This window comes from Mastomys coucha, unplaced genomic scaffold (genome assembly GCF_008632895.1).
Source record: "Mastomys coucha isolate ucsf_1 unplaced genomic scaffold, UCSF_Mcou_1 pScaffold5, whole genome shotgun sequence".
NCBI classification, from domain to species: domain Eukaryota; kingdom Metazoa; phylum Chordata; class Mammalia; order Rodentia; family Muridae; genus Mastomys; species Mastomys coucha.
The window spans coordinates 54648811-54673555 of NW_022196911.1; the positions used below are offsets into that span (position 1 = coordinate 54648811).

Here is a 24745-nt window from a genome sequence, read left to right on the forward strand (position 1 = left end):
GATACAAAAAATACAGCTTGGTGTGGTAGCCTGTATCTTTAATCCCAGCACTGGGGAGGCAGAGGCTAAAGGATCTCTGAGTTTGAGGCTAGCCTGGTCCAGGACAGAAAGACCCTGTCTCAACATTTGGGCTTCTCTAGAGAGTCGTATCACTGGGGGTCTGGATAGCTAGTTCTATGAACAACCCCAAAGCAAGCCCACAATCCACCTACTCAGGAAATTTATAAGCGGTTCTCAAGTTCAAAGCCAGCTTGGGAAACTTAGTTGGTAATAGTGAAAAGAAGGCTAGGGATAGGCCCAGTGATAGGGTAACTTTTTAGCAAGCAGGAGGCCCAGGGCTTACTTCTAGTACTGGGGGTAAAAAAGGAAAGTGCCTGGGCTTTGATGGAACCAGCAAGGTGATCTAAATTATCCTATTGCCTGATCTAAATTTTGCTTTTGGCTGAGCGGAAACCATTGAGCAGAAGTAACTCGGGACCAGATCTCCACTAACAGGTGGGCCTCCTTCTCCTTTGTGGCACATGACAGGGACCTTTGGCCACTGTTCTCACCTGTTTCCCTGCCAGGGTGAGTTGCTGAGATCACAAACCTGTGTTCTGACAATCAACTTCACACTACTTTTAATGAAGTCTAACATGAATCTGAACTCCTTCTTTATTATGCCCCTGTGCCAGCTGTGGGAAGCAGAGGAACTGGGAGCACGGATTTCCGGTATCGGCCTGCGACATGGAGGAGCCAGGTGAACTGGCTCTTCTCAGCAGAGGCCTTACACAGCAGTAGCCACAGGGAGATGAAGACTAAGCTGGTCCAGTAAGGACAGGATGTGTAGTGGAGGTTTGCCACTGTTCCTCAAAACAGACAACTCCTACTCCTCCTGAGAGGAAGAAACCTAGGCTCTGAGCTGTGTCACCCAGGTCTGCTAACATGGACAGAAGTGACATCTCAGCTATGGTGATTCCCTGGTGGGTTTTGCTCAGCAGTGAGGGTACCCTGGCAGCATGTGGTGCATGCTTGGGATACCTCCTTTATTAACCCTTGCACGTTTGGTTATTAGCCGACAAGTACACAAGTGAATAACACTGTGTTCCTCACTGGGTAACTGGAGCTCAGGCAAGAGTGCAGGGGTAGACAGGACGAATACAAACCATGGCAAATACAAATCATGGCAAAGCTTCCCTTCCTTGACCACAGAGACCCAACACCTCCCTTTTTTCCAGACACAAGGATAGAAGAAAACTATCTAGAAACTAAGAGCTTCAATAGTTTATTTCTTCTCCAAGGTGTGATCAAATGGTTTTATTGCATTTACTATTTCTGGGCAATGCACTGAGCAGAAAAAGAAACTCGGTTACAAAGTCTTATAGTCTGATTGGGTCAGGACAGAGAGCACCAGAGGCATGAATTCATTTTCCTAGACCTCCTGACTTCTGAGAGCTGTTATAGCCCACTGGCTACTTCCAGCTCTCAGGTCCAGTCACAGCCACACTAAGCCTGGACAACACCAGTGTGCCAGGACAGTGGGACCACATGTTTGGTTGCTTGAGGTTTCCTAGCAACAACCACTCCCAGAATCTCAGGTTCTGAATTTAAAGGCCATGGATGAAGGTTCTCCCTGGCAGAGGACAGCAGCTCTGAAAGCAGACAACTGAGCTCAATATTCAAAGGAATGGCAAGCACACTCCCTCAAGGTCACATTGGTTCATCTGAGGCAGGAACAGCAACAGCACCACGGGATTAACTGGAGTTGTGGCTATGTCCACTCAAACCCCAGTGTTGAGGTCCTTACTCCTAGTACCTCAGGATGTGACTGTATTTGGAAATGGCCACTCCAGATGAAGGCAGGGCTCTGCTACAGTAGACAGGGTGAGCCCCAACCCAAAACTGGGATCCTTGTATAAAAGTTTAGAGACTGACACAGTGGAGATGAAGGCAAAGATGGAGAGATGTTTGTATGAGCCCCCGGGGAACAGACAAGTGTCAGTGACCATCAGACCCAGGATGATTCCCTCTTCTAGCCTCAGAAAGAACCAGCCCACTGACACCAGACCTAGCCTTGTAAATTCCTTAACTGACAATGCCACATGCTGTTAGAAGAGCCTATGTTTAGTACTAGTGAAGACAGCGCTAGGAAGCTAAACAAATGCCTTGGAGCCACTACCCATGAAGGACAAGACTTCACAGAAGCTTCTGTTCCAGGGCTTGCTTCCCCAGCAGAACCTCGAGGGGCCAGGCTCTCAGCTCACAGAAGGGGGAGGAATGTGAGTGGTGACAGGCAGTTTCCATCACACATTCCTGGAGGGTCTTAGGGCACAGAGAAAACATGTAGGGATAAATGCATGTGCTCCCCTGGCTAGAAGTCAGCCCAGGCTGACTTCCGAGGAGGGGTCAGTGCTTTTGGCCAGCTCTCTACTGTACACACCCCACCCCTAGAAGCCACTGGGATGGGGCAGCCCAGTCCCTCTGAGGGCCGGAGCAAGTAGCTGGAGATCTCCGAGATGCAGATCTTGAGGCTGGAGTTGCCTCACCTCCCTGGGTTTTGGCACAGTAGAGGGAATGCTCAGGGAACTGCTTTTTATCTGGGGAGGAAGAGGCATGGCACCAGAAGTTGGACACTACCTGAGAGCAAAGGGCAGGTGGTGAGGGTTCTGTGCTGGGGCAGGGGATAGCTTGTGGGGCCACACCCTGCTCAGTATGAGTTCAGAGCCTGCTTGGAGCGACGCTTCATGTGCAGGCGCTCATGGCGGAGGAGGTCATAATTCTGTCGGAAAGTTTTGACACAGTACCGACACTGGAAGGGACGGGTCTCGTCCTTTAGATGACAGTGTCTACGGTGTCTCACCAGATGGTCGTGTCGCTGGAAGCTCTTCTCACAGTCCCCGCACTGGAAGCCCAGCTTGGCCTTGCTCTTCTCTAGGTCACTGGCACCTGTGCCCTCTGCTTCCAATGCATCCTCCTCACTTTTCCTCACAGGTGGCTGGCTGGCTGGCTGCAAGTGGATCCGCCGGTGTGAGATTAGGTGTGAATTGAGGCGGAAGCTCTTTCCGCACACAGTGCACCTGTAGGGCTTCTGGGCCTCGTGGGTCTCTAGGTGTCCGTCCAGGTCCTCGCTGTCACTGAATAGCTCCCCACATACTGAGCATTTGTGTGGCTTTTGCTCCCTGCGGCTGCGCAGGTGCCGGATGAAATTGACCCTCCAGCGGAAGATCTTTCCACAGTTTGGGCACACATAAGATTTCTGTGAGGTCTGCACCTCACCCCCAGCACTAGTGTTGCTCTGGTGGGCCGGGACACTGTGGAGGTTTTCTGGAGGGCTGCTCAGCTCCTCTGTGCAGTATGGGCTGTGCTGGGAGTCCTCGTCCCCAGAGCTGGACAGCACGATCTCGATGGTCACCTCCTGGTCTAGGCTGCTCTTGAGGGGTGGTGGGTCACCTCCTGCTACAGGAAACCGGTATGGTCAGTGGAATTGTCCAGATTACTGCCTACTCCAGACCTTACGAACCCTAACCGGGAGTCCAGACACCCTGGGGTCGTAGTGTCCCTTGGTAACTCCCAAGGGTCTGGCTGCCCTGCACAGGCTGTTAGGACAGCAACTTTCTTTCTTTCTGGCTTTCCTGTTGTTTTCCCTAATGCTTTACTTTATTCACCATTGCTCCAGAAGACAGCATCAGGTTCCATTACAGATGGTTGTGAGCCACCATGTGGTTGCTGGGAATTGAACTCAGGACCTCTGGAAGAGCAGTCAGTGCTCTTAACCACTGAGCCATCTCTCCAGCCCAATGCTTTACTTTCAAAGCACTTCTTCTGAGCTACTAGGACTTAAAATTCTAAGAATGGGTACTTACCTGTGAAAAATTTTAACACTTATATTACTTAACCTCCAGGGTCATGTGCAATGGACTCTTGCGGGTCAAAGGTCATGTTAGTTATATGAGCACATTCCTCTTTGCACCTAGACTTATGCTATATACTCTCACAAACACAGGGACATGCCCAGGGAAGAAGGATGGAGTGTGACTTGACTCACTGCTTCCCATCCTAAGTCTGCTCAGGCTTCAAAGCTCTCTCCCCTTGGTCTCACCCTGAGAGGTCTCATCCTAGCCCTCACCCAGGCGGCACGTCTAAGCCTGTGTGGCCCTATCTATATGATCAAATGGAGTGGATGTTCCCTTTCTCCAGGCTGATGGTGGGCAACTCAAGTTGTGAAACACCTAGGCCTCAGGCTGGACCGGTAAAGGGCGCTATCGAGCCCCCCAATTGATGACAACTTTCTTCTATTACTACTAGGCTTCAGTGCAAGAAAGAAAAAGTGCTATTGCTAGACTACAAAAGTCTCTTCTTTATGCACTAGGAGATGGAATATATTATGGCAGCCCAAACAAACTGACTGCTCCAGAACTCAAACACTCAACAGCTGAAGTAGCCCTCAGGGCAGCAGAGTGCCACTGGATTTTGGACAGCTTTTCAAAAGCCAAGTTGACTTAAATGTAGAACCTAGAGTTTTGAAAGGAAGGTGGGAGAGATGGCTTAGTAAAGAGTGCTTGTGGTGCTGGGCGGTGGTGGTGCCCGCCTTTAATCTCAGCACTCGGGAGGCAGAGGCAGGCAGGTCTGAGTTTGAGGCTAGCCTGGTCTACAGAGCTGGTTCCAGGTCAGCCACTGTTCCAAAGGACAGGTTTGTTTTCAGGCACCAAGGTCACGCAGCTTACAACCAGCTCCAGAGAATCTGATGGCAACCACCTGCATGTATACATAGACATGCATATGCAAATAAAAAATGAAAATAAATCCTTTAAGAAAGAAAAATGAGCCAGCCTGGTGGGACACCCTGTAATGCAAGCTGCAGAGGAGGCTGAGGCAGGAGGATTGAAAGTTGAAGAATTGAGCCAGGCAGTGGTGGTGCACATCTTTGATCTTCCCACCCAGGAGGTGAGGCAGGTCAGCCTAGTCTACAGAGTGAGTTCCTGGACAGTCTATGGCTACACAGAGAAACCCTGTCTAGAAAAAAAGAATCATCAGGGTTCCTGGCCCGTGGTGGCACACGCCTTTAATCCCAGCACTTGGGAGGCAGAGGCAGGCGGATTTCTGAGTTCAAGGCCAGCCTGGTCTACAGAGGGAGTTCCAGGACAGCCAGGGCTACACAGAAAAATCCTGTCTCGAAAAACCAAAAAAGAATCACCAGGGTTTCAAAGTGAGTTCAAGGCTAGCCTAGATAACTTAGTATAAGAACTTGCCTAGCACATGCAAAGCTCTGCCTTCAATACTCAATAACTCAAGCAGAAAGGAAGCTACTTGCAAGGAGGAAGCATCAGGAGGAGCAAGAGGGTAACAGGATGAAATGTGGGCAAAGTACATACAGGAAGAGATGACAATGAATCCCTTTACCCCATAGCTGGTTTTAATTATGAAAAGACAGGTAAATTAAAATGAGGCTAATAGGCAGGCCCAAACACAACATGTGTTTCTACAAAAGGAAACCCGATGCAGAAAGAAGATCCTGAAGGCGGGGGAGAGTGGTAAGGAAGACCTGGGAAGAAGCCCACCCTAATGAGACCTTGATCCTGCACTAGTGGTTTCTACAACTGAAACATATGTGGTTAAAGCTTGGACAGTGTGAGGCCATAGCAGTTGCTTAGAGGTAAAATGCACCACAGGACAGCTCACAACAGTCTGTTACTAATTTCCAGGGGAGTTGATACCCTTTTCTGACCTCTATCACCAAATACACACACATTTAAGAAAAGTCTCATTTGTGGTGAGCTACTGTGACAGCCTGAGGCTCCTGGCTTTGGTACCAGATGGCATGGGTACAGTTTTAAGAACCATGAAGGAACGTGGAAGCTGTTTTGGAACTGGTAATGGACAGGCTGGGAGAAGGTTTAACGTGCATGTTATTGACATATATGAAGAGGTGATTGGCAGAAACAGGGCTATTTAATGTGCTTCTGTGGGGAATCTCTCAGATGGAAGCCAGAACGAGGTCCTGATATAAGGAAAGGGTGATTCTTGCACAGTGGCGGAACTTGGCTAACCTGTGTCTGGGCATTCTGTCACAAGAAGCTAAGTGATAACAAGGAGATTTAGCTGAAGAGATTTCTAATGTTGAATGCTCCATGTTAAAGATACTGTTTTCTTTCTTTTTGCTGTTTATATTAAAATCTGGAGAGAAAATTTAGATACTAAAGAAAAGAAACTGGAACTTGAAGATGGATAGAGTTTTCACAGGCTGCTGTAAGTCTGTCCCAAGGCAGGAAGGGGGCGGGGCATCCAAATACGCAATAGCTAGATTTGGAGCTACAAACTCCTATTCTGTGATGTTGGGGACCAAATTTCAGGCCCTGTACATGCTAAGCACAGGTTCAATGAGATACACCTCCAGTCTCTGACCCACCATAAGTTCAAAAGACAAGTCATAGGTTTTAGGGGTGTATGGCTTAGTAGAATACTTGTCTAGCATTCACAAACCCTGGGTTCAATCCACAGTACAGGAAAAAAAAAAGGGGGGATGTGGCAGCAGCCCGCCTTTAATCCTAGCACCGGAAAGGCAAAGGCAGGCCGATTTTTGAGTGTGAAGCCAGCCTGGGCTGCAGAGAGACACAACAACAACAGGAACAAAAACAGCCGGGTGGTGGCGGCGGTGGCACACACCTTTAATCCCAGCACCTGGGAGGCAGAGGCAGGTGGATTCTGAGTTCGAGGCCAGCCTGGTCTATAGAGTGAGTTCCAGGACACCCAGGGCTATACAGAGAAACCCTGTCTCAAAACAAAACAAAAACAAGCAAGCAAACTAGTAAAATGTATAAGGGCTGGTAAGGTGGCTCTGTGCTCAGTCACAAGGATCCAGGCCTGTAACCCCAGCTCCCAGGGATCTGACACACTTTTCTGGTCTTTGAAGGTACATGTATGTAGTTACACAGACACATAATTGAAAAAAAAAAATCCTATAATTTACTAAGGCTATAGCTGTGTTATTAGCAATAGAAAGCAGAGTCAAGTCAGTTGGGAACAGGTTGTCACTACTATGACAGATCGAGCGTGGCTTTTGGGAGGATTATGGTGGCATTTGAATTTTGGGCTGGAAAAGCCCCTGAGTGTTCCGAGCTTAGTGAACTAATGAGGGGACTAACATAAAGCCCAGGGCGGTGCAGGCAATAAGAGATCAGTTTTGCAACATTTCAGAGGGAGAGAGACTCTCAGGACCACTTACATGCTAAGGTTCTTGTCAGCTGGGTAGAATCAGCTTAATGAAGAAGAGGCCAGAACTATTAAACTGAAACATCTGCTTTGTTGGGACAATTGATGCTGCTCAGCTGGAGCTGAGAGTTAGCAGTGGTTAAGAGACCAGCATCACCCAGTAAAATCTGGGAAGTGTTTTTTTCAGAGTCAGCACACAAGCTGTGGTTGGTCCAGAGGGAGCCAAGGCTGTCCCCTATACTGGCAGCTGAAGCTGGTAATATAGATGTTAAAGACAGGACACTAGTCAGCCTCTGGAAGTGGTTACTTTTCCATGACTCAAGACTCAATACTGGGAGGGCAGCCGCGCACTTCTGCATTCTAGAATCTGTCTTTTTTTGGTTTTTCAAGACAGAGTTTCTCTGTGTAGCCCTGGCTGTCCTGGAACTCACTCTGTAGACCAGGCTTGCCTCGAACTCAGAAATCCACCTGCCTCTGCCTCCCAGAGGCAGAGTGCTGGGATTAAAGGCTTGTGCCACCACCGCCCGGCTCTAGAATCTGTCTTAACAAGACCATCTTGGGATTCTGGTTATCCATGATCAGGTGAAGGCACACTCACTACATATAGAGCAGTTATGTTAGTGCTTGACAATCCACCCAGGAAAGGCAATGAGCAGCCACAGCAGTCAGCAGGAGCCTGGGGCAGTTTAATTCCCAATTAATACACACATGCCCATCCCCAGCTCTCCACTTCATACCAAGCACCTCCAGGGTCTCTGGCCATACCAGGCTCCTCACCTGGACAAGGACTCTGAGAGAGCACCACCTGCTGGCAGGACTGGAGCTCTGGCAGCTGCAGCTCCTCCCATTTCCTCCTTTCTTCTTGGAATGGCTGGAGGCTGGGAAGGTCTTTCCAAAGAGAATGGAGAAAATGATTTGTCACATACAGATATCACTACTAAGAAACTACTACGGAAGAGGCAGGCTATGATCTGCGGGTGCCACACTCCCTCTGGGGTGAGTGTGGGGTCTTTCTGCTGAGTGAATGAACCTGAAGGCAGGTGAGCGAACAACACCCTGAACCTAGGTTCTGAAGCTGGACTCAATGTAGTTCTAGTTCTACCACAGATGGGTAACACCTTCGATGCAGGCCCTGTGCAGACCACAGACCTTCCACAAATGGACTGTACTGAGCCTACAAGACAGAAATGGGAGGGGCCCGAGGGAATGGAGGTCCAGGGTTGCTGCTGATTCTGTTCAAGGCCATGTCCCCGCATAGCACAGGTTACACACACACACACACACACACACACACACACACACACAGGGGTTAAAGGGGATGGAGGTCCAGAGTTGCTGCTGATTCAAGGTCACTACCCTTCATAGCACAGACATGTGGTACAATGAATCTTCACCCATCCTTCCCCGTGGAATTCTAGCACTTGTGCGAGGAGCAGGAAACAGTGTCTAAAAGGGTCACACTTTGTGCCCGGTCCTCCACCATATGCATCTGACCACTTTTCTAGAGAGGACCTTACTACAAACATAAGGCTACTCTGGATAGCAGAAGACATTTTCCTTCTCTACAAGTCCTTCATTGAAGAATATAATCTCAATGCACAGCAAAATCTAGCCACCTCATTCACTACGAAAAGCAAGAGTCAAGGCAAGACATGGAGTGCTAAGAGTGGGGAGCTGTGGAGGAATGCTGGGATGCTCTGCTGAAATCCTTCCTACCTTGCCGTCCAGCCACCTGATGGTCACTCACCTAAGCAGGAAGCCTGTGGTGCTTCTTTATCCTGGAGGTCTGTCCACTCTGTGACCCGCAACCCATTCTCCTCTTCATGTGAGTGACCCAGCTGAACTGGAGCCTCAGCTATTCACAGAGAGGTAGGACCTTTATCAGTGACCTGCTGTTGCCCGTAACCCTTGTCCAACCCAAAAAGAGACTGAGGAGGGATGGCCAATGAGCCGTGGAAGGTACCAGTGGGGCTTTAAAAGAGAACAAGGCTAGGTTGGGGTATGTTGAAAGGCGGCATGCTACAGAGCAGGCCAGGCTTAGGACCATCTCTCTGAGGCCCACTGGGTACATAAGAAAGGGCCATTCGAGCAAAAATGATTGGAAGCTGATGGAAATAGAATCCTGTCAAGGTAAGAGGGTAAACAGATCAGATTCAGCCACGGTATCTTAACCTCACAGGTAGTGTCCCTCGTTTAGAGTGAGGCCCCCACCCACCTTCCATATACCTGGCTGCATGGGAGCTAGGTCTTACTTGGAGGCATGGAGACTGCATAGTCTTCCCCAATGATGAATTCTCCATAGAAACCAGTCTGTGCTGGGTCCAGAAGGGACCAGTCCTCTTCTGAGAAGCATAAAATCATGTCCTTAAATGGGGAAACTCGGTTCTGAAAGTACAGAGCAGGGCTGTGTCAGCTGGGGAGGAGCAGTCCTTTCTGAGTATTAGCTATGATGTTGAGATACCATGGCCAGGTGGCATGTAACACAAGGCATTTATGCCTAATGACTTCAGAGGCTAGAAATCAAGACCAAGGTGCTACATGGTGGGTCTGTGGGAAGAGCCTGGTTTTTTGAGTTTGGTGTTCTTCCTGGGCAGAGGTGACACACACTTTTAACCCCAGCACTCGGGAGGCAGAGCTACATAAGTTTGAGGCCAGCCTGGTTTATAGAGTGAGTTCCAGAACAGCCAGGGCTACACAGAGAAACCTTGTCTCAAAACCCCCCAAAAGACCCAGGGTCTTCCCATGGTAGAAGGGGCTTTCCAGGGTTCTACCTAGTATCATTACATTTTCACCATGCCTACACCTCCAGGCCTCTGGGTTGGTAGAAAGAACAAATGAAATTAAGCTTCAGCTAAATTTATGGGAACTTTCAACATTGCCTGGCCCAAAGCCTGACTTTCAGTTCTTTGCAATTTCAGATACATCCCTCTGGGAAACACAGATGTTTGAAGATCCTCTTCTGGGGCCCAAGCTTCTTTAGCTACGTAAAAGGGTATTCTTATGTGTTGCCAAGAACTTATTAAGGCTGTTAAGGGAGAAACCATCTTTGGTAAACCACCTTTTGTACTGGACCAAGGAGAGGGACCTACCTCAGCCCAGGTTGGTTAGTTTCATTTACTGGGAACAGATCTGGGAAGAAACTGCTTAAGACCTCCTGGAGAGGACCAAGATCCTTGGTGAGGACTCCTGTGGCCAAACCAAAAGGACTCCTCTCTCCCACCTGACGCCGTCACTGGGTGTTACTGGCTCTGAGCTTCCTTCTGAGCAGAGAGCGAGTGCTCGCTGGAGACAGACTTTTGCTCAAGTCATAAGCTGCTGATTCTTTTTAATAATTTTTTTATACAAGATTTCTAATTTTTGTGTATGACTGTGTTGTCTGAATGTATATATTTGTACCATGTGCATGCCCGGTGTCAAAAGAAGTCATGAGATCCTCTGGAACTGGTTACAGATGCTAACCATGGGAATATTGGGGATTATAACCAAGTCCTCTGCAAGAGCAACAAGTGCTTTTAACTTCTGAGCCATTTCTCCAGGCCCTTGAACTGCTAATTCCTGCTGGACACCCTTTGCTTACTGTACAGTCACAACATTAATTTTGTTCTTAAGCGTATTTTTTGATTTTGATTATGCTGCATTAAAGCCAGCTAGTGTCCTTGTATTTTATATTGTTATTTTAAGCCACTAAAAGTAAAAGGTAGGTTTGTTTGTTTGTTTGTTTATTTATTTATTTATTTGATTTTTCAAGACAGGATTTCTCTATGTAGCCCTGGCTGTCCTGGAACTCACTCTGTAGACCAGGCTGGCCTCGAACTCAGAAATCCGCCTGCCTCTGCCTCCCAAGTGCTAGGATTAAAGATGTGCGCCACCATTGCCCAGCTAATTAAAAATTAAAAAGATTTATTTATGTTGTATGTATGGTCTGCCTGCATGTGTGTCTGTGCACTATATGCATGTAGTTCCTACTGAGGCCAGAAGAGAGCATCAGATCTCTTGGGACTGGTGTCAACAGACAGTTGAAGCAGCCATGTAGATAGATGTTAGTAATTGAACCCAGGGCCTCTGTAAGAGCAGCCAGTATCCCTAACCACTGAGCCATTTCTCCAGCCTTTTGTTTTTTTTGTTGTTGTTGTTTGAGACAAGGTCTCACTGTATAGACCAGAATTCACCTGCCTGCCTCAGTCTCCCAGGTACTTGGAGTAAAGGTATGTGCTGCCATGCTGGGTTGAAGTTTCTATGGACTGTTATCCTTGTCCCTTTTGCCCAGACAGAGAGCTGATTGCTTAGTCTGCCATCCATCTACAAAGCTCTCCATTTTTATTGGAGATCTATTGTATATCTGAGGCACCTCTTCCTCTTCAAGAGGACCACCAGTCAAAACCAAGAGATGCAGACCCAACCTCACATCTTCTACCTAGCCAACCGGTAGCTCTAGTCAATCCACGCCAAGCGCTCATACTTACACACTTGCTACACCTCAAAATTCACCACAATATTATCAAACAGGCAGGCATTGAACAAAAAAAACAAAAAACGCCTCAATGGACTAAGCCTATAACGAACTAAGATGAAGGTCCAGACTAACCTGGACACTGTAGTACTGACCTGTGGCTTAATCACCATCAAGTCATATAAAATATGCTAAACCTGTGGTGGGTGTGGAGAAAACGGCCACCCATGGGCCCTGAGACACAATACAAGATGGCTCACAAGAGACAGTGTTCCTGTATCCATACTGATTCAGAGAAACCAACAGAGGTCACCTCAAACCCTTCTTAGATCAGAGCAATTAATTTTCTGTTGGGGGCTCTCTTTGATCAAAGTCTTCTGAGTATTTACCAGGAATAGGAGGAGCTCTGAGCAACTTTGGAAGAGCCCTTTGCAATGGCGGTGCTACTTCTTACGCCAGCACGGGTCGGAAGCCTTCCCATCAGCTTGCTTAAAGGGGCGGCCTCTTCAGTACAGCCCATTGTGAGAGCAGTGGCTAAGCAATGGGACTGCCTGACTTGAACAGTTACAGAGTAAGGAGGTGTGTGGATTGGTTAAGTATCTTGTTGTGTGGTAACAAAGACCCATATGGAAAATATTAGACAAGAAACCATCCAGCTCCCCCAGGCCTCATGGACTTACCCAGACTTAGGCTTAGTGAATTTTTAGTGCATTGCTAACTATTTTCATTGTTTAGAAAAAATAATAACGGCTATTATAGGCTGGCTAACAGTTGTGTGTAGTAGTCTTCTGACTGTTACAATCTCTAAATGCTGAACATTTTATCTTTCCCAACTATGTAAATTGGTAGAGCAAATTCCAACCACATTATGCTGGCTCAAAAAAACTGAACTACCTGCCTACACTTTTCCAAAACAAGCCACTTCTAAAAATACGGACCAGGCCTCATGGTGACTGGATATTCTCCTTCTCCTTTCTCTGTCTCCTACCACTGTGGCAATGGGGCGAAAGGACATGTCACAGACCTGGTCTATCAACCCTCCCTCCTTTACAGAAGGGAACTTCCTAGGAATGAGCCTTCCCCACAGAGGATGAAACTCAACCCAAGGCTATTTAAAGCATGGTAGAATACAGTAGTCACCTGGGAGGCTTTCTCTGAAAGAGTCCAGTGGAAAACGAGGAGGGGGCTGGAGAGATGGTCCAGCAGTTAAGAATACTTGTTACTTTTATAGAGGACTCACATGGTGGCTCACAACCACGTGGTACACATTCATACATGCAAAATAAACCTTTAAAAAAAAAGAGGAAATGGTAGAAAAAATTCCAAAAAAAATTCCGAGATGTTCTAAGTCCTAGGCCAGAGAAGGGAGAGACAGATTGGGTCATTTCTAACTCAGTTTCAGGCTAAGCCAGCAGAGGAAAATAAAGTCATCTACTCCACCTTGCTTCCTTCTGCTGAAGGTCTCGAAAGGCCACAGCAGAGTCTGCTTTTGAAAACAATCAACCTAGAAGGAGTAAGACTTAGGAGGCGCTGGGCCCTGGTGGCACACGCCTTTAATCCCAGCACTTGGGAGGCAGAGTCAGGCAGATTTCTGAGTTCGAGGCCAGCCTGGTCTACAGAGTGAGTTCCAGGACAGCCAGAGCTACACAGAGAAACCCTGTCTTGTAAAACCAAAAAAAGAAAGACTTAGGCGGGAGACAAGGTGACAACCCTTCACCCTATAATCCTACTGGTACCTGAGAGTCCAAGGCAGGAAGACTGCCATGAGTGCAAGGCTAGCCTGGGCTACAGTGTGGGAATCCGTCCCAAAAAAAGTTAAAAAGAGAAAATGAAAAGAAAAAAAAAGCCTTTTGTTCTTGGACTAGACTCTTTCCCCTTTTACAGTTTCTGTCCTGTCATCTAAACCAGTGAAAGCTCAGTATGAACTCTTTCTTACTCCCAAAAACTCATGGAATTCCTTTGCCTCAGGTCCTATGGACACTTTCCAGTTGCTGTCTGTCCACAGTGGCTCTAGGAACATGTCACAGCCCTCCATCATCAGCACCTATCTGTATAGTGCCACCTCCTTGTGTCTGTCTAGGTCTTTCACTGGGCCATTCTGAGGTAGAAGGACAAGGCAAGTCTCTGAGGCCTACTTGTATGCATGTGTGGCTGTGAATACAGGGGTCTCCACGTGGATAACTTCAGACACTATTCCCATCTAGCTTTACAGCTTCTGTCATCTGTGGTAGACGGAGACCTCTCTGGCCTGGAAGTCACCAACTTAGGGGGTTGTCACCAAGTTAGGGAGGGGAGTCCAGGATCTACCGAGTCTGCCTCCCCAGTACTGGGATTAAGTACATGTGTGCCACTGGTCTGGCTTTGATGTGGGTTCTGGGGGCTGAGTTCAGGTCCTCATGCTAGCAAGACAACTTTACCAACCAAGCAAGCCTTTTCATGAAAGCACCAACTCATCTAGAGGACTCTGTGCTTATGATCTCCCCAAACCTCCCTCCTGTAACTCTCCAATAAAAATGGAGGGGTGGGGGTGGGGGCCAGAATGACCAAACATTCAGGCCATAGCACAGAAAGTGATGCTACAAAGAGAAAGGTAAGGTCCAAGCTAGCTTCAAAATCAGTGACTGGTGGCAGGGAGCACAGAAGCAGACACAAACACACAATTAACTCTTACAAAACAGACAGCATAAAATAGTCTTCATCCGAATATGAGAGAGATATGAAACAAATGAATTACATGTGTAAACTTGGGTCTTATCACAAGTTTTCACTTTACATATGCAAAATTTTCAAAACCCAACAGCCCTAAGCATTCTGGAGAAGGGTTGATCTTTCTCTCTTCTACTGGAACAGTCATATACTCTGGGGAGCCCACACTCTGTGTGTGTGTGTGTGTGTGTGTGTGTGTGTGTGTGTGTGTGTGTATGTGTGTGTACATTATAGCATCATGCAGGGCAGTAGAAAGGGCAATGGAAAAGGGAAAGCTAAGAGGTCCATTGAAAACCTGGGCAGACCGATGAAGGAAGGAAACAAGCACTCCACCCGTGAGACCAGATCCCAGCTGTGCCCACTCTGAGCACCAGCCACACCCCCCAAGGACACTGAAACAAACTTGGACCAGGAACACAGACAGGACACACCGTGAAGCCCCATGTGACATATACCTGCTCATATAATAGTGCAGCAACCACTATGCTTTCTTTCTGAAATGCAGCTACTAATGAGAAGACTGACTCTCCTCCAGTGGCTTTATATGTACATATATGTATATCTGCAGCGTTTCTTAGAGTGGGCCAGCAAGCAGCAAACTGAGCTGCAAGAAACAGCAGAAGCGACGGGCATCTTTAAGCCCAGTCCTGCTAACCTTGGCTCTTTGGGCTAAGGGTATATCCCAAGCAGGCCAGGGTCCTGGAAAACCATCCTGTGGTGGCAGCTCAGAGATCAGCTTTTGGTAATCACTCACCGGGGGAAGCTGGCAGGTGGTCGCCGGCGGGGCATCCCTGACACTCTGCTCCTGAACAAGGAAAACATCTTGCGGAACTGGAAGAGATGGAAAAGATGTCCCAAAGGGAGCCAGGCCTGGTCCCCAACACCTCCCAGACTTCCAGGGGTGGCTCTGTGCTATAGAAAGTGCAAGGAGAGAGAAGCAGAGAGGACCAACGGAGCCATTCCTGTTGCCATGCATAACTTGCAAAACTCCCGGTGCTCCACCTTAACTTGCAAAATGAGCACTTAGCAAAGCACAAGGGTCCTGGAAGTCTTTTCAGATAGACCATGGGGTCGGCTACCTCAGGGAGTGCTCTGTTTAGTATGGTCTGATCAATTTGCTATTCAACCCCTGTAAATCCAGGAACCTGTCTGGATTTATATATACCAAGAATTCAGTGTTACATGCCTGTAATCCCAGCCTTTGGAAGAGGCAGGAGAATCAGCCAGCCTTTAGTATGAAACCACTATGTCTCAAAAAAGAAATACAGGGCTGCTGTGATGGCTCAATGAGTAAGGGAACTTGCTGCTAACATAACGACTTGAGTTCAATCCCAGAGACCCAAACAGTAGAAAGACCAAGTCCCACAAGTTGTCCTATGACTATCACATTTACACCACACCATGTTTGCACCAGTATATGCACACATTAAAAGAAAAAAAAAAGCCCAAATGAAGGCTAAAACTGGCAGTTCAGTCAAGGGGAGGGCCGATGTGGGACCTCTTGTAAACTTGACACCTGCAAAGTTCTACAAGAAGGCTGTTTAAGAAGTTAGTTCGGATGCAGAAAAAGAGAATCTTGTACCATTACTGAGAATGTGAATTAGCACAGCCATTAGGAAAAACAGCAGGTCTTCAAAAAATGAACAAAACTGTTACCGAATAATTCCTCTTGTGACTAGAAACCACAAGAAACGAAACCTCAAAGGAGCAAGTCACTCTCATGTTCCCTGGGGAGTCAGTCACAATAGCTGTTAGAGGATCTATGTCTATCAACAGATGGATGGATAAGAAAATATGGTCTACGAGAGAGAAGATTAGTTAAGAATAGGGAGAGATGAGGACACAGACCACTCGAGTGGGAAGGAGGGCACTGGGGTACAATGCCAGGAGAAATGAACACAAAGAAGGAGAAGACAGTCAACAGGGACAAACCGGCATTCCACAGAATAACCCAACACTGTGTGTGTGCACATGTGCGAGTGTGTGCGTGTGTGTGCTCACATACTTGCAGTATGTATATATATTAAAGCCACGTACCACTACATCTAGCTGTACATTGTCTCATAATTTTTTTCCCAGCACATGAGAGGTAGAGGTAGGTGGATCTCGAGTTTGAGGATACAAAAGGAGAGTTTCATGGCAGTCAGGAAGGCCTATCTTAAAAAGAAAAACAAAATGAGAGAAAGAGACAGACAGACAGAGACAGAGAGAGACAGACAAAGAAAATACACATGCAAGCATACAGACACTTGAGATGCTATTCAGTCATAAAGGGTGGCGTCCTATCTCTCCTGTACAACATGGAAAGCACATGCTAAGAGAAGCAGAGCAGGCACAGGATGGCAAGCACAGCTCAATCTTGCTTATATACTGAATTTATATCTGGAGGACAAGTTTTAATTCTGCCCCCTAATGCCTCCCACCTATTATGGATGGATTGGTATTTCACTCTACCCAAAGGCTACTTTTGGCAGAAGACTGTCACAATTAGAAGCTAGTAAATCATCCTAGTGTTAAATGTCTTCCCAATTGCTGGGCATCAGGAAATTCTGTATTGAGTATTGCCCAAGGAAGCAACCCAAAGCCAGAGCAGATGCAATTGGGCTTCTCGAAGATTCCTCACAGCAGGCCTCTCCCTGGGCATCCCCTGTCCTAGGGCTCATATGAATATAAAGGTTGCTTACACAGTATTGTTTACTTGGGGGAGTGGTTCTTTCCTTATATTTCCTGACATGTTCAAACCATGGTCCCTGTAAATTCACATGCTCAAATCCTAGGCACCTCAGAATGTGACTGTATTTGGAGGAAGGCTCTCTAAAGAATCAATTCAGTTAAAATGAGTTCATGAGCATGCACCCAAATTCAACCTAACTGGTATCACTACGGAGGGTTGGCTACAAGACAGGCAGATGAAAGGTACAACAAGAAGTGGTTGTCTGTCTGCGAACGCAAAGGGGGCTCAGAAGAACCCAAGGCTGACCAGTCCTTTAGTTCAGACCATCAACCTCACATCCGTGAGAGAATAAACTAACTGCTGTTAGGGAAGCAGTCCAGCGTGTAGAACACAGGTGGGCAGCGCCACCATGTCAACACAGCAAGTCCTTCTAGCCAGAGGGACGGAAGAGTTCTGATTTGTACAGAAGTCAGTAAACATTTGCAGGCAGGAAAATTATACACACACACATATGCACACTTTTTTTTTTTTAAACAAAAGACTATAATTGCCAACTATGGTTGAGTAGGTCTGTAACTGCAGCACTCAGGAGGCTGAGGGCAGCATGAGGAAGGAGAGAGAAAGGAATGGGAAGAGGAAGAAAGGAGAAAAAAGAAAAACCAGAAGCAGGTTTTGTTTTTAGTTTGGATAAGGTGCCAGAGATGGAACTAGGGGCTTATACATGCTAAGCAGATGCTCTACTACAGAGCTGTACCTCTAATCCACTGAACAGATTTAACACCAGAAATAACTTTAAAAAAATCTCAAAAAAATGCACTTTCCCCATTATAATTAAGAGTACTGTGGTGGCGGCAAGGCAAGGCTTATAAGAGGGATACAGGGTCCCTGGGCCTTGAGAGGCCTTGGGGAACCAAACCTCAAGGAACCAAGAGGTGACCTACTGTAACTCAAAGGAATGGCTCAGGCTTTGAGCATAACACTTCCCCCTTCTTTGCAGCTGTTGGATGGTTTCCACAGATACTCAAACCCTGCCACAGGACACTGGAGCCATCTGCAGGAGAGGCCACTGTTCTCTCCCAGGGGATTTTAGATGTTCTTACAGCTGCAGGGTAACCTAGCCAAGAAAATGTGGTTTTGAGAGGACAGAAGACAGAGCCATGCTCAGATCAGGCCACAGGTCCTGGTTCTACAGTGACTTTCTCTGTCTCCACTGAGAACATCCTCAAGGAAAGAAGACCATATAATCTCACACTATCTGTTCACACAGGCCTTCCCTCTGGGAGGACTCAACACCAAAAAGAGATTCTGGGTTGGTTGCTCTGCCGAAAGACCCAGAACACAGTGATCGTTCATAGCTCAGAGGAGACGAGAAAACTGAGAACGTAAAAGGCCATCCCTCCAGTCAACACCCAGGCACACTGACAGTGTCTAGTTCAACTCCCACACTCACACTGCACACTACATACCTAGGTCTTCACTAGGCTGGCCTGGCGATCTGCTTAGGAGCCCAGGGCCCTGTGCTGGAGCCCCGGGCGAGGCATCGGGGTTGCTCTGGCACTCTGCTGACATTCGTTCTTGTTCTAGGTCCTGAGGCGCAGCAGGCCCATCGCCATCGTCAATCACCACCGGGTCTTCACAGTGCTTGAGCTGCAATCCCAGAGAAAGCAGATCAGAGCCAGGTAGAGAGGAGCATGATAAAGCCCGGCACATAGGCTCTGTACAGGTCTGCGTAGGACTTCTCCCTTTGTGCTCTTGCCAGCCATGGACTTGACAGGTAACAATCCTCTCAACTTAGACTTCATAGAGAGTAATGTTTGCTTTCTTAGGAAACCAAACACTGGGTCTGGACAGAATTTCTCATCTGGGGTCAGAAGTCTCACAGAGTCAGCAAGGGCTCCCCTCTCCCAGACGCCCGGTGCTCACCCACTGCCAGGGTCTCCCTGGCTCCCGTTCCAGAGCCTCTACTGCAGCCACAGCCTGCTCTCCGCTCTCAGGCTCCTGGGCACGCACCCAGCTCTGGATCTCCCACGGCAGGATAGCCAAGAACTGCTCCAGCACCAGTAGCTCCAGGATCTGCTCCTTCGTGTGCCTTTCGAGCCTCAGCCAGCCCCGGCACAGCTCCCAGAGGCGCTGCAGGGCCTCCCGAGGGCCTGCGGCCTCCTGGTAGCGAAAGCGGCGGAAGAGGCGTCGAGAGGACTCTGGGCTGGGAGGCTCACCCTGAGGGCTGGGGTTCTCTCCAGGAGGACTCCGCATTTTCCTAGGCTCCTCACTTTCCTTTGGAGCCAAAACTCGTGGGCACAGGGCTGTGGGCATGATGGGATTTGATGGGGGTCAGCGGCAGAAGACGACCCTATTTCCAAACAGAAATCGCTGGCTTCAATGCTCTGGTCTCCTGTGGTCATTTCTGAGGGGGTGCTAGACAGAGCCCATAGGAGACCAGCCCTTTAAGGAATCCCTGGGAACTGTAAGAAGTGTTGGTGTGGCTGGTCCTTACACATGGGGACAGAAAGAAAGATGAGCCTTCCCACAAGCCATCACTCCATGTAGAGTCCCCTAACACGTGGCAGTAAAGAAGGCAGGGCATTTGGGAGAAAAGTGGTGGCATTTCAACAGGACTCTGGCATTTCCAGTACCCCAGGAGAACGAGGCCACAGGCGGCTATGTGTAACCAAGGTTTGTGATACCTTTGATGGACACGTCCTCCTGAAGGATATAGCCCCAGCAGGCCACAATCTTGAAGCTTTGGAGCCAAAGTCACTGTCTCTGTTCTTGAGGTCTTCACAAATCGAACTGAAGAAAAACACCATGCAAGGGAAGAGTCATGCAAGACCACTGTGGAACAATGTCACTCTGCCAGGGATAGAAGCTTTTGCTCTGTGTGTTGGCAAGGACAAGAACTCCCAGGTACATAGGGAGGAACTCAGAGCTAGCCACAGAAGCTAAAGTAAGACTGGAATTTAAAAACACTATTGCTGAGCCTAGGGGTACAGCTCAGTGACAGAGTTGCAGATAATGCACTAAAATCGTGCCTCTTCCCCAAACAGTGCTTTCCGACAAACCTCACATCCACCTGGGTCCAACACAGGGGTCGGAGAAAAGCAGCTGAGTGGTTAAGAGTACGTACCACTTTTCCCACTACCCACATAAAGTCCTTCACAAAGTCCTTTAAGTCCAACTCTGGGGTCTCCCAAGCCCTCTTCTGGCCTCCATGGGCACCGCACCCAAGCGCACAGACCCACACAAAGATGTCTACACAAGTAGACACATAATTTAAAAAGTTAAATCTTGGGGCTGGTTAGGTGGCTTAGCAGGTAAGAGCACTGACTGCTCTTCTGAAGGTCCTGAGTTCAAAATCCAGCAACCACATGGTGGCTCACAACCACCCGTAATGAGATCTGACACCCTCTTCTGGTGTGTCTGAAGACAGCTATGGTGTAATTATTTACAGTAATAAATAAATCTTTAAAAAAAAAAGTTAAATCTTAAAAGAAACTTTTAAAAGTTCTTGTTATATAGTTAGGTGTGCATGTGCGTACATAAGTGTGGTGAGTAAAAGGGGTTGGTGGGAATGGAAGGGAAGAATTAAGTAATTACATTTTAGTATCTAAAAATGTGGCTAAAAAAAAAAAAGCTACTTGTCTTCCGACTGTGTCTATCCCTTGCTCTCTCCAAATTATGCTCAAGGCAGTGGTACACATAGTGACAATGATACAGCCCTTCCTGGTCATGAGGGAGGCAGTCATGGCCAGGGTTTTAGTCTCTAGGAACTCGGAGTGAGACACACACACACACACACACACACACACACACACACACACACACGGTGAGGCTGGGAGGCTCTCTAGCTCCCCAGCTATCACATACAAAATTCAGCAAACACACTAGGGGTACAGCATAGCACAGCCTCTCCACTTGAGCCACACTTTGGAACACTCCGAGAAAAGGCAAATGGATTCACAGGGTTCTGCTCTCAGAATTGTGGAAACCCCAGGCAGGGCCACCAACTGGCTCTTTATACCCTCACCTGGAACAGATTCCCAGCGGGGCAGCACCACTTTGCTGGAAGACAAGCGATACCAGAAAGCCACCAAGCAACCGAACAACAACCTGGAACCCCAACTTTTCTGTATCCCTTTGATTTCCGAAGTAAAGACAGCCACCCGATGCGAGCCTCTGAAAGCAACAGGCTGTGAACCGCGACTACTCTCACGTCTTAACTCCGGTGTTAAGAACCCAATCTTGGGCCCCGCCCGCTCTCTTCAGCTTCCTCCGCCCACTGTCTCCCACCTGCTGGGCCCTGAATGGCTCAGGTCTGCACGTAGGAGACCGTACCCAGGGTCCCACCATCAGCACCCAGTTCTGCTGTGGGACTGCTCTCACAGAGCCCTAGGCCAGACTAGCGTGTGCCTCTTTGTCACTCTGGCACCTGGCGCGCAGGAGCTTCGGGAGCGGAAGCTTTATGAATGAACTACCGTTAGAGAGGGGAGGGCTCCCGCAGGGGCGGGGCTTGCCCAGAGCAGTTATTGAAGGGGCAGGATCCCAGGGAAGGAATGGGGAGGAAGAGGAGGAGGAGGAGGAGGAGGAGGAGGAGGAGGAGGAGGAAGAAGAACGAGAAGAGGAGGAAGAAGAGGAGGAGGAGGAGGAGGAGGAGGAGGGTGCTTTAGGCCGGGAGGACTATGGGGTTTCTGTCGCTTACACTCTTTTCAGATTTGCTGGCTCTTTACCTCGAAGCCTGGGACAGCAAGGGGAGCAGATCCTCACCTTCCAGCTCGGTCTCTCTGGTGTCTTGGCCGAGGCGGCTCCAATGCACGGGCCAGACTCCGTGTCTGGCCAGGCCAACCCTGTCTCGGGATCCTCTAGAATGCATCAGCTGGGCTTGGGAGCGAAGGGAGACGCCTGAAAGATAATCGTACGGCTTCATCCCCGAGGGCACCTCTGAGGACGCGGCTCTGGGAGCAGGGATCTGGGCCCGGACGCGGGAAGAGGAGAACAGGGAGCAGGACCCAGGCGCGAGCTGGGGATCAGAGCGCGGGAAGTGGATAGCAGGATCCGGGTTCAGGCAGCAGGGCAAGGGAAACCCGGCGCCACGGTATACTCACCGCTGCGCAGCGTCCCGGTTGGCGGGCCGCGCAGGCCGGGCCGCCGCGGAAAGGAAAGGCCGGAGCCCTCCGGCTCCCTCCCCTGGGACACTTCCTGCACCGCTCTAGGACCGAGGAGGTCTCCTCATCTCAGTGGTTCGCTTCCCCGCCTCCCGGCCGAGGTGTACGCGGGGGGTGACATCCGACACCCCCGGCCCGCCTGGCCCGCCCCGCCCCGCCCCGCTCCGTGCTCTCCCGGCCTGGGCGCGGGGCCCGGGGTTTAGCTTTGTGGGCCTTCCTAGCGGGCTCGGGATGCGCGCGCGCCCCGGCGGGACCCGGGCGCTGGGGGCCAGTTCGCGCGGCCACCAGCCAGGGAGGCCGGCCTGGGGCTTCGCTCTTCCCTACTCCTCTTGTGTGGGCGCAGGGAAGGGCTGGTCTGGCGGCGCTGGCGAAATGCCAGAATTGGGAGGAGGAGGGATGAGGTGTAAGGGGATCTCCCTGTGACCGTTCGCACTCCGAGTGTGCAGTTGTGTCCCAACCCCTTCCAGCCCAAAATTCCATTTCAAAGCCAACGCAGCCAGGGCCACCCAAATCAATTCGACTGGAGAAATGCAGACCCGGCGATCCACAGTGCTCTTGCCGAAGCATCTGCTCGCGCTTTCGTGGCGTGGAGATGATCTACAGTTTCTCTGTTTAAGGAAGACTGTAGCACTCTGGGTCCCTCTGAGCACCAGGACAGTCCTGGTGAGTACGGAAAGAGAAGGCTGCCAATCCTGAGAGTGCAAGTCAGGGAGCTTGTCGCTAGCTTAGTGCATAGACACAGAACAGAGTGACTTAAGTCACGGAGAATGAGAGGCGACCAAGAACTAGGGCATCAGAACCGATTCCTGCTGCATCTACCCTGTGTTGAGTAGAGTACAAATCCCCACCACGTCTGTTCTCCCGGGCTGGACAGTGGAGCCAGACTGTCAAACGGAAGAAGCAAAGGAAAGTCTGCCTAGAAGTGATCTACTGTGCTGATTTTTTTCTGATTCTCTTTCCCGGATACAGGGTAGGAAGTCAGTTCCCTTAAAGAAGGTGGCTTGATAGAGACACCCCACCACCGGCCGACTGCTTTTGTCTTGTGGGCCTTGTGCTCCCATTTCCTTCTAATAACTGGGACGATCACTTCGGACTAGGAGGTATTGAGTCTAATGTCTAGATTTTGTGACATTAGGAGATGAGCCAAGTGGATGGTTTGTTTACCAAAGTGCAGCAGAACTGAGCAAACAGGAGTCACAGTCACTCAAGGCTGGGACTTGAGGCTCGCAGAGAGCCATAGGAGCCACGTAGACTTACAAATTCATGCCAATCCCTTTTCAAAAACACTAGCCGGGAAGCACAGCCTAGAATGACCAAAGACCCCCTGGTGGAGTCAAGCCCAGTGGTCAGTCCAGCTGTGCATTCTGAAGGGCTGCTGTTTAATTTAAGCTCTGACCTGCTAGCTGCTGAATACTTGGGTTCCTGCTCAGAGGCTTGCTTATTGAAGCCCTCACAAAGGTAAAATGCAGGGCCAAGAGGTGGTTGGTCATGGGATTTTTTTTTTTTTCACACATACACTTTCCCTTTAGTTCCTTCCCCCTGAACTCACAATTCTCAGGATTTATGTCCCCTCTTGACGTTTGGTAGCTGCCAATGGCTCCAAATATGCCTTCGTTTTGTGTTTCTCCTGCATAGAACCTGGAATGGGACTAGTTGATTGGGTTTGGGAATCAGAGCACCTGCGTTACATCATACCCATCAAGGCCCAGGGAGGTGATCTAAGGCCCGCATGGCCTTTCTGTGCTTCAGGTGCCTCATACAGAAGACTGATGCTGTCTGCTTCATTGTGAGGATATTCAGGAAATATGTACTGAGAGTCTACAAGACGTCGTCTGTTTGAAGCTCCCATCCAGATCCTGGGACGCATCTGAGCACTCCACAGGCTATCGGAAGGGCAAATAGTGAGCAGACCTCTGGTCTACGGAGCCACAGGGAATCCAGATCAGAGCGGCAGCCTTAAGACAGGAGGGCTGAGCAGGGCCTGAGCCTTGTTACTGAGCTGTATTGAAGAGTCAGGTGGGTCAGACATCCTGGCAGCACTGGAAGCCACAGAAAGGCATCTCACTCTGTAATGACCAAGGTTCTGTCAGGAGTTGTGGGTGAAGCTCCCAGTGACACTTGTAACCCCTGCTCTGTTGCCACAATGATCCGCCCCTCCATTTCTGTTACCATTAATCAGACAGAGTGACAGCCTCAAAGGGAGCAGGACTTTGATTCTTGCCAAGAATGGGAGGCAGACTTGAAAGGCAACTTCTCAACCCTTGGCTGTGGGGGATTATAGCTATGGAATAACTGAGGGGAGCTGACTGCCTTGGTGCATGCCTACAGTCCCAGAACCTGGGAGGCTGAGACAGGAAGACGAGAGCTGGAGGCTAGCCTGGGCTGTGCTGCGTGTCTAGTAGCAAGACAGCCTAGGCTACAGACTCTTATCTCCAGGGGGGAAAAAACTAAGGGAGGTGGGGCATCAACTAATAAAATAGGAATATTACTCCCCCCCAGGGCTTCTTGAAAATTTCCAGAAAATCAGATGTCTTTTTTTTTTTTTTTAGATTTATTTATTTTATGTAT

The 24745-nt window shown here is 49.0% G+C and overlaps 1 protein-coding gene across 4 annotated transcripts; it reads right to left on the reverse strand.

Moving 5' to 3' along the window:
• Positions 1–1239: 1239 nt before the first annotated feature.
• Znf496 (zinc finger protein 496) lies at positions 1240–22427 on the reverse strand. Of its 4 annotated transcripts, none has more exons than XM_031354191.1 (10): positions 22118–22427; positions 21780–21914; positions 19703–19808; positions 19235–19368; positions 18485–18665; positions 15099–15175; positions 9441–9573; positions 8936–9043; positions 7966–8076; positions 1240–3435 (listed from the first exon to the last, which is right to left on the reverse strand). In XM_031354191.1, exons 5-10 carry the CDS (start codon positions 18585–18587, stop codon positions 2687–2689), a joined length of 1281 nt encoding a protein of 426 aa, XP_031210051.1. In that variant the 5' UTR covers positions 18588–18665; positions 19235–19368; positions 19703–19808; positions 21780–21914; positions 22118–22427; the 3' UTR covers positions 1240–2686. The 4 variants fall into 4 exon arrangements, with proteins under 4 accessions (XP_031210051.1, XP_031210050.1, XP_031210048.1 ...); XM_031354190.1 differs by having other exon boundaries at positions 1240–3432; positions 18942–19368; positions 22118–22423; XM_031354188.1 differs by having other exon boundaries at positions 18942–19368; positions 22118–22423.
• Positions 22428–24745: the final 2318 nt, after the last annotated feature.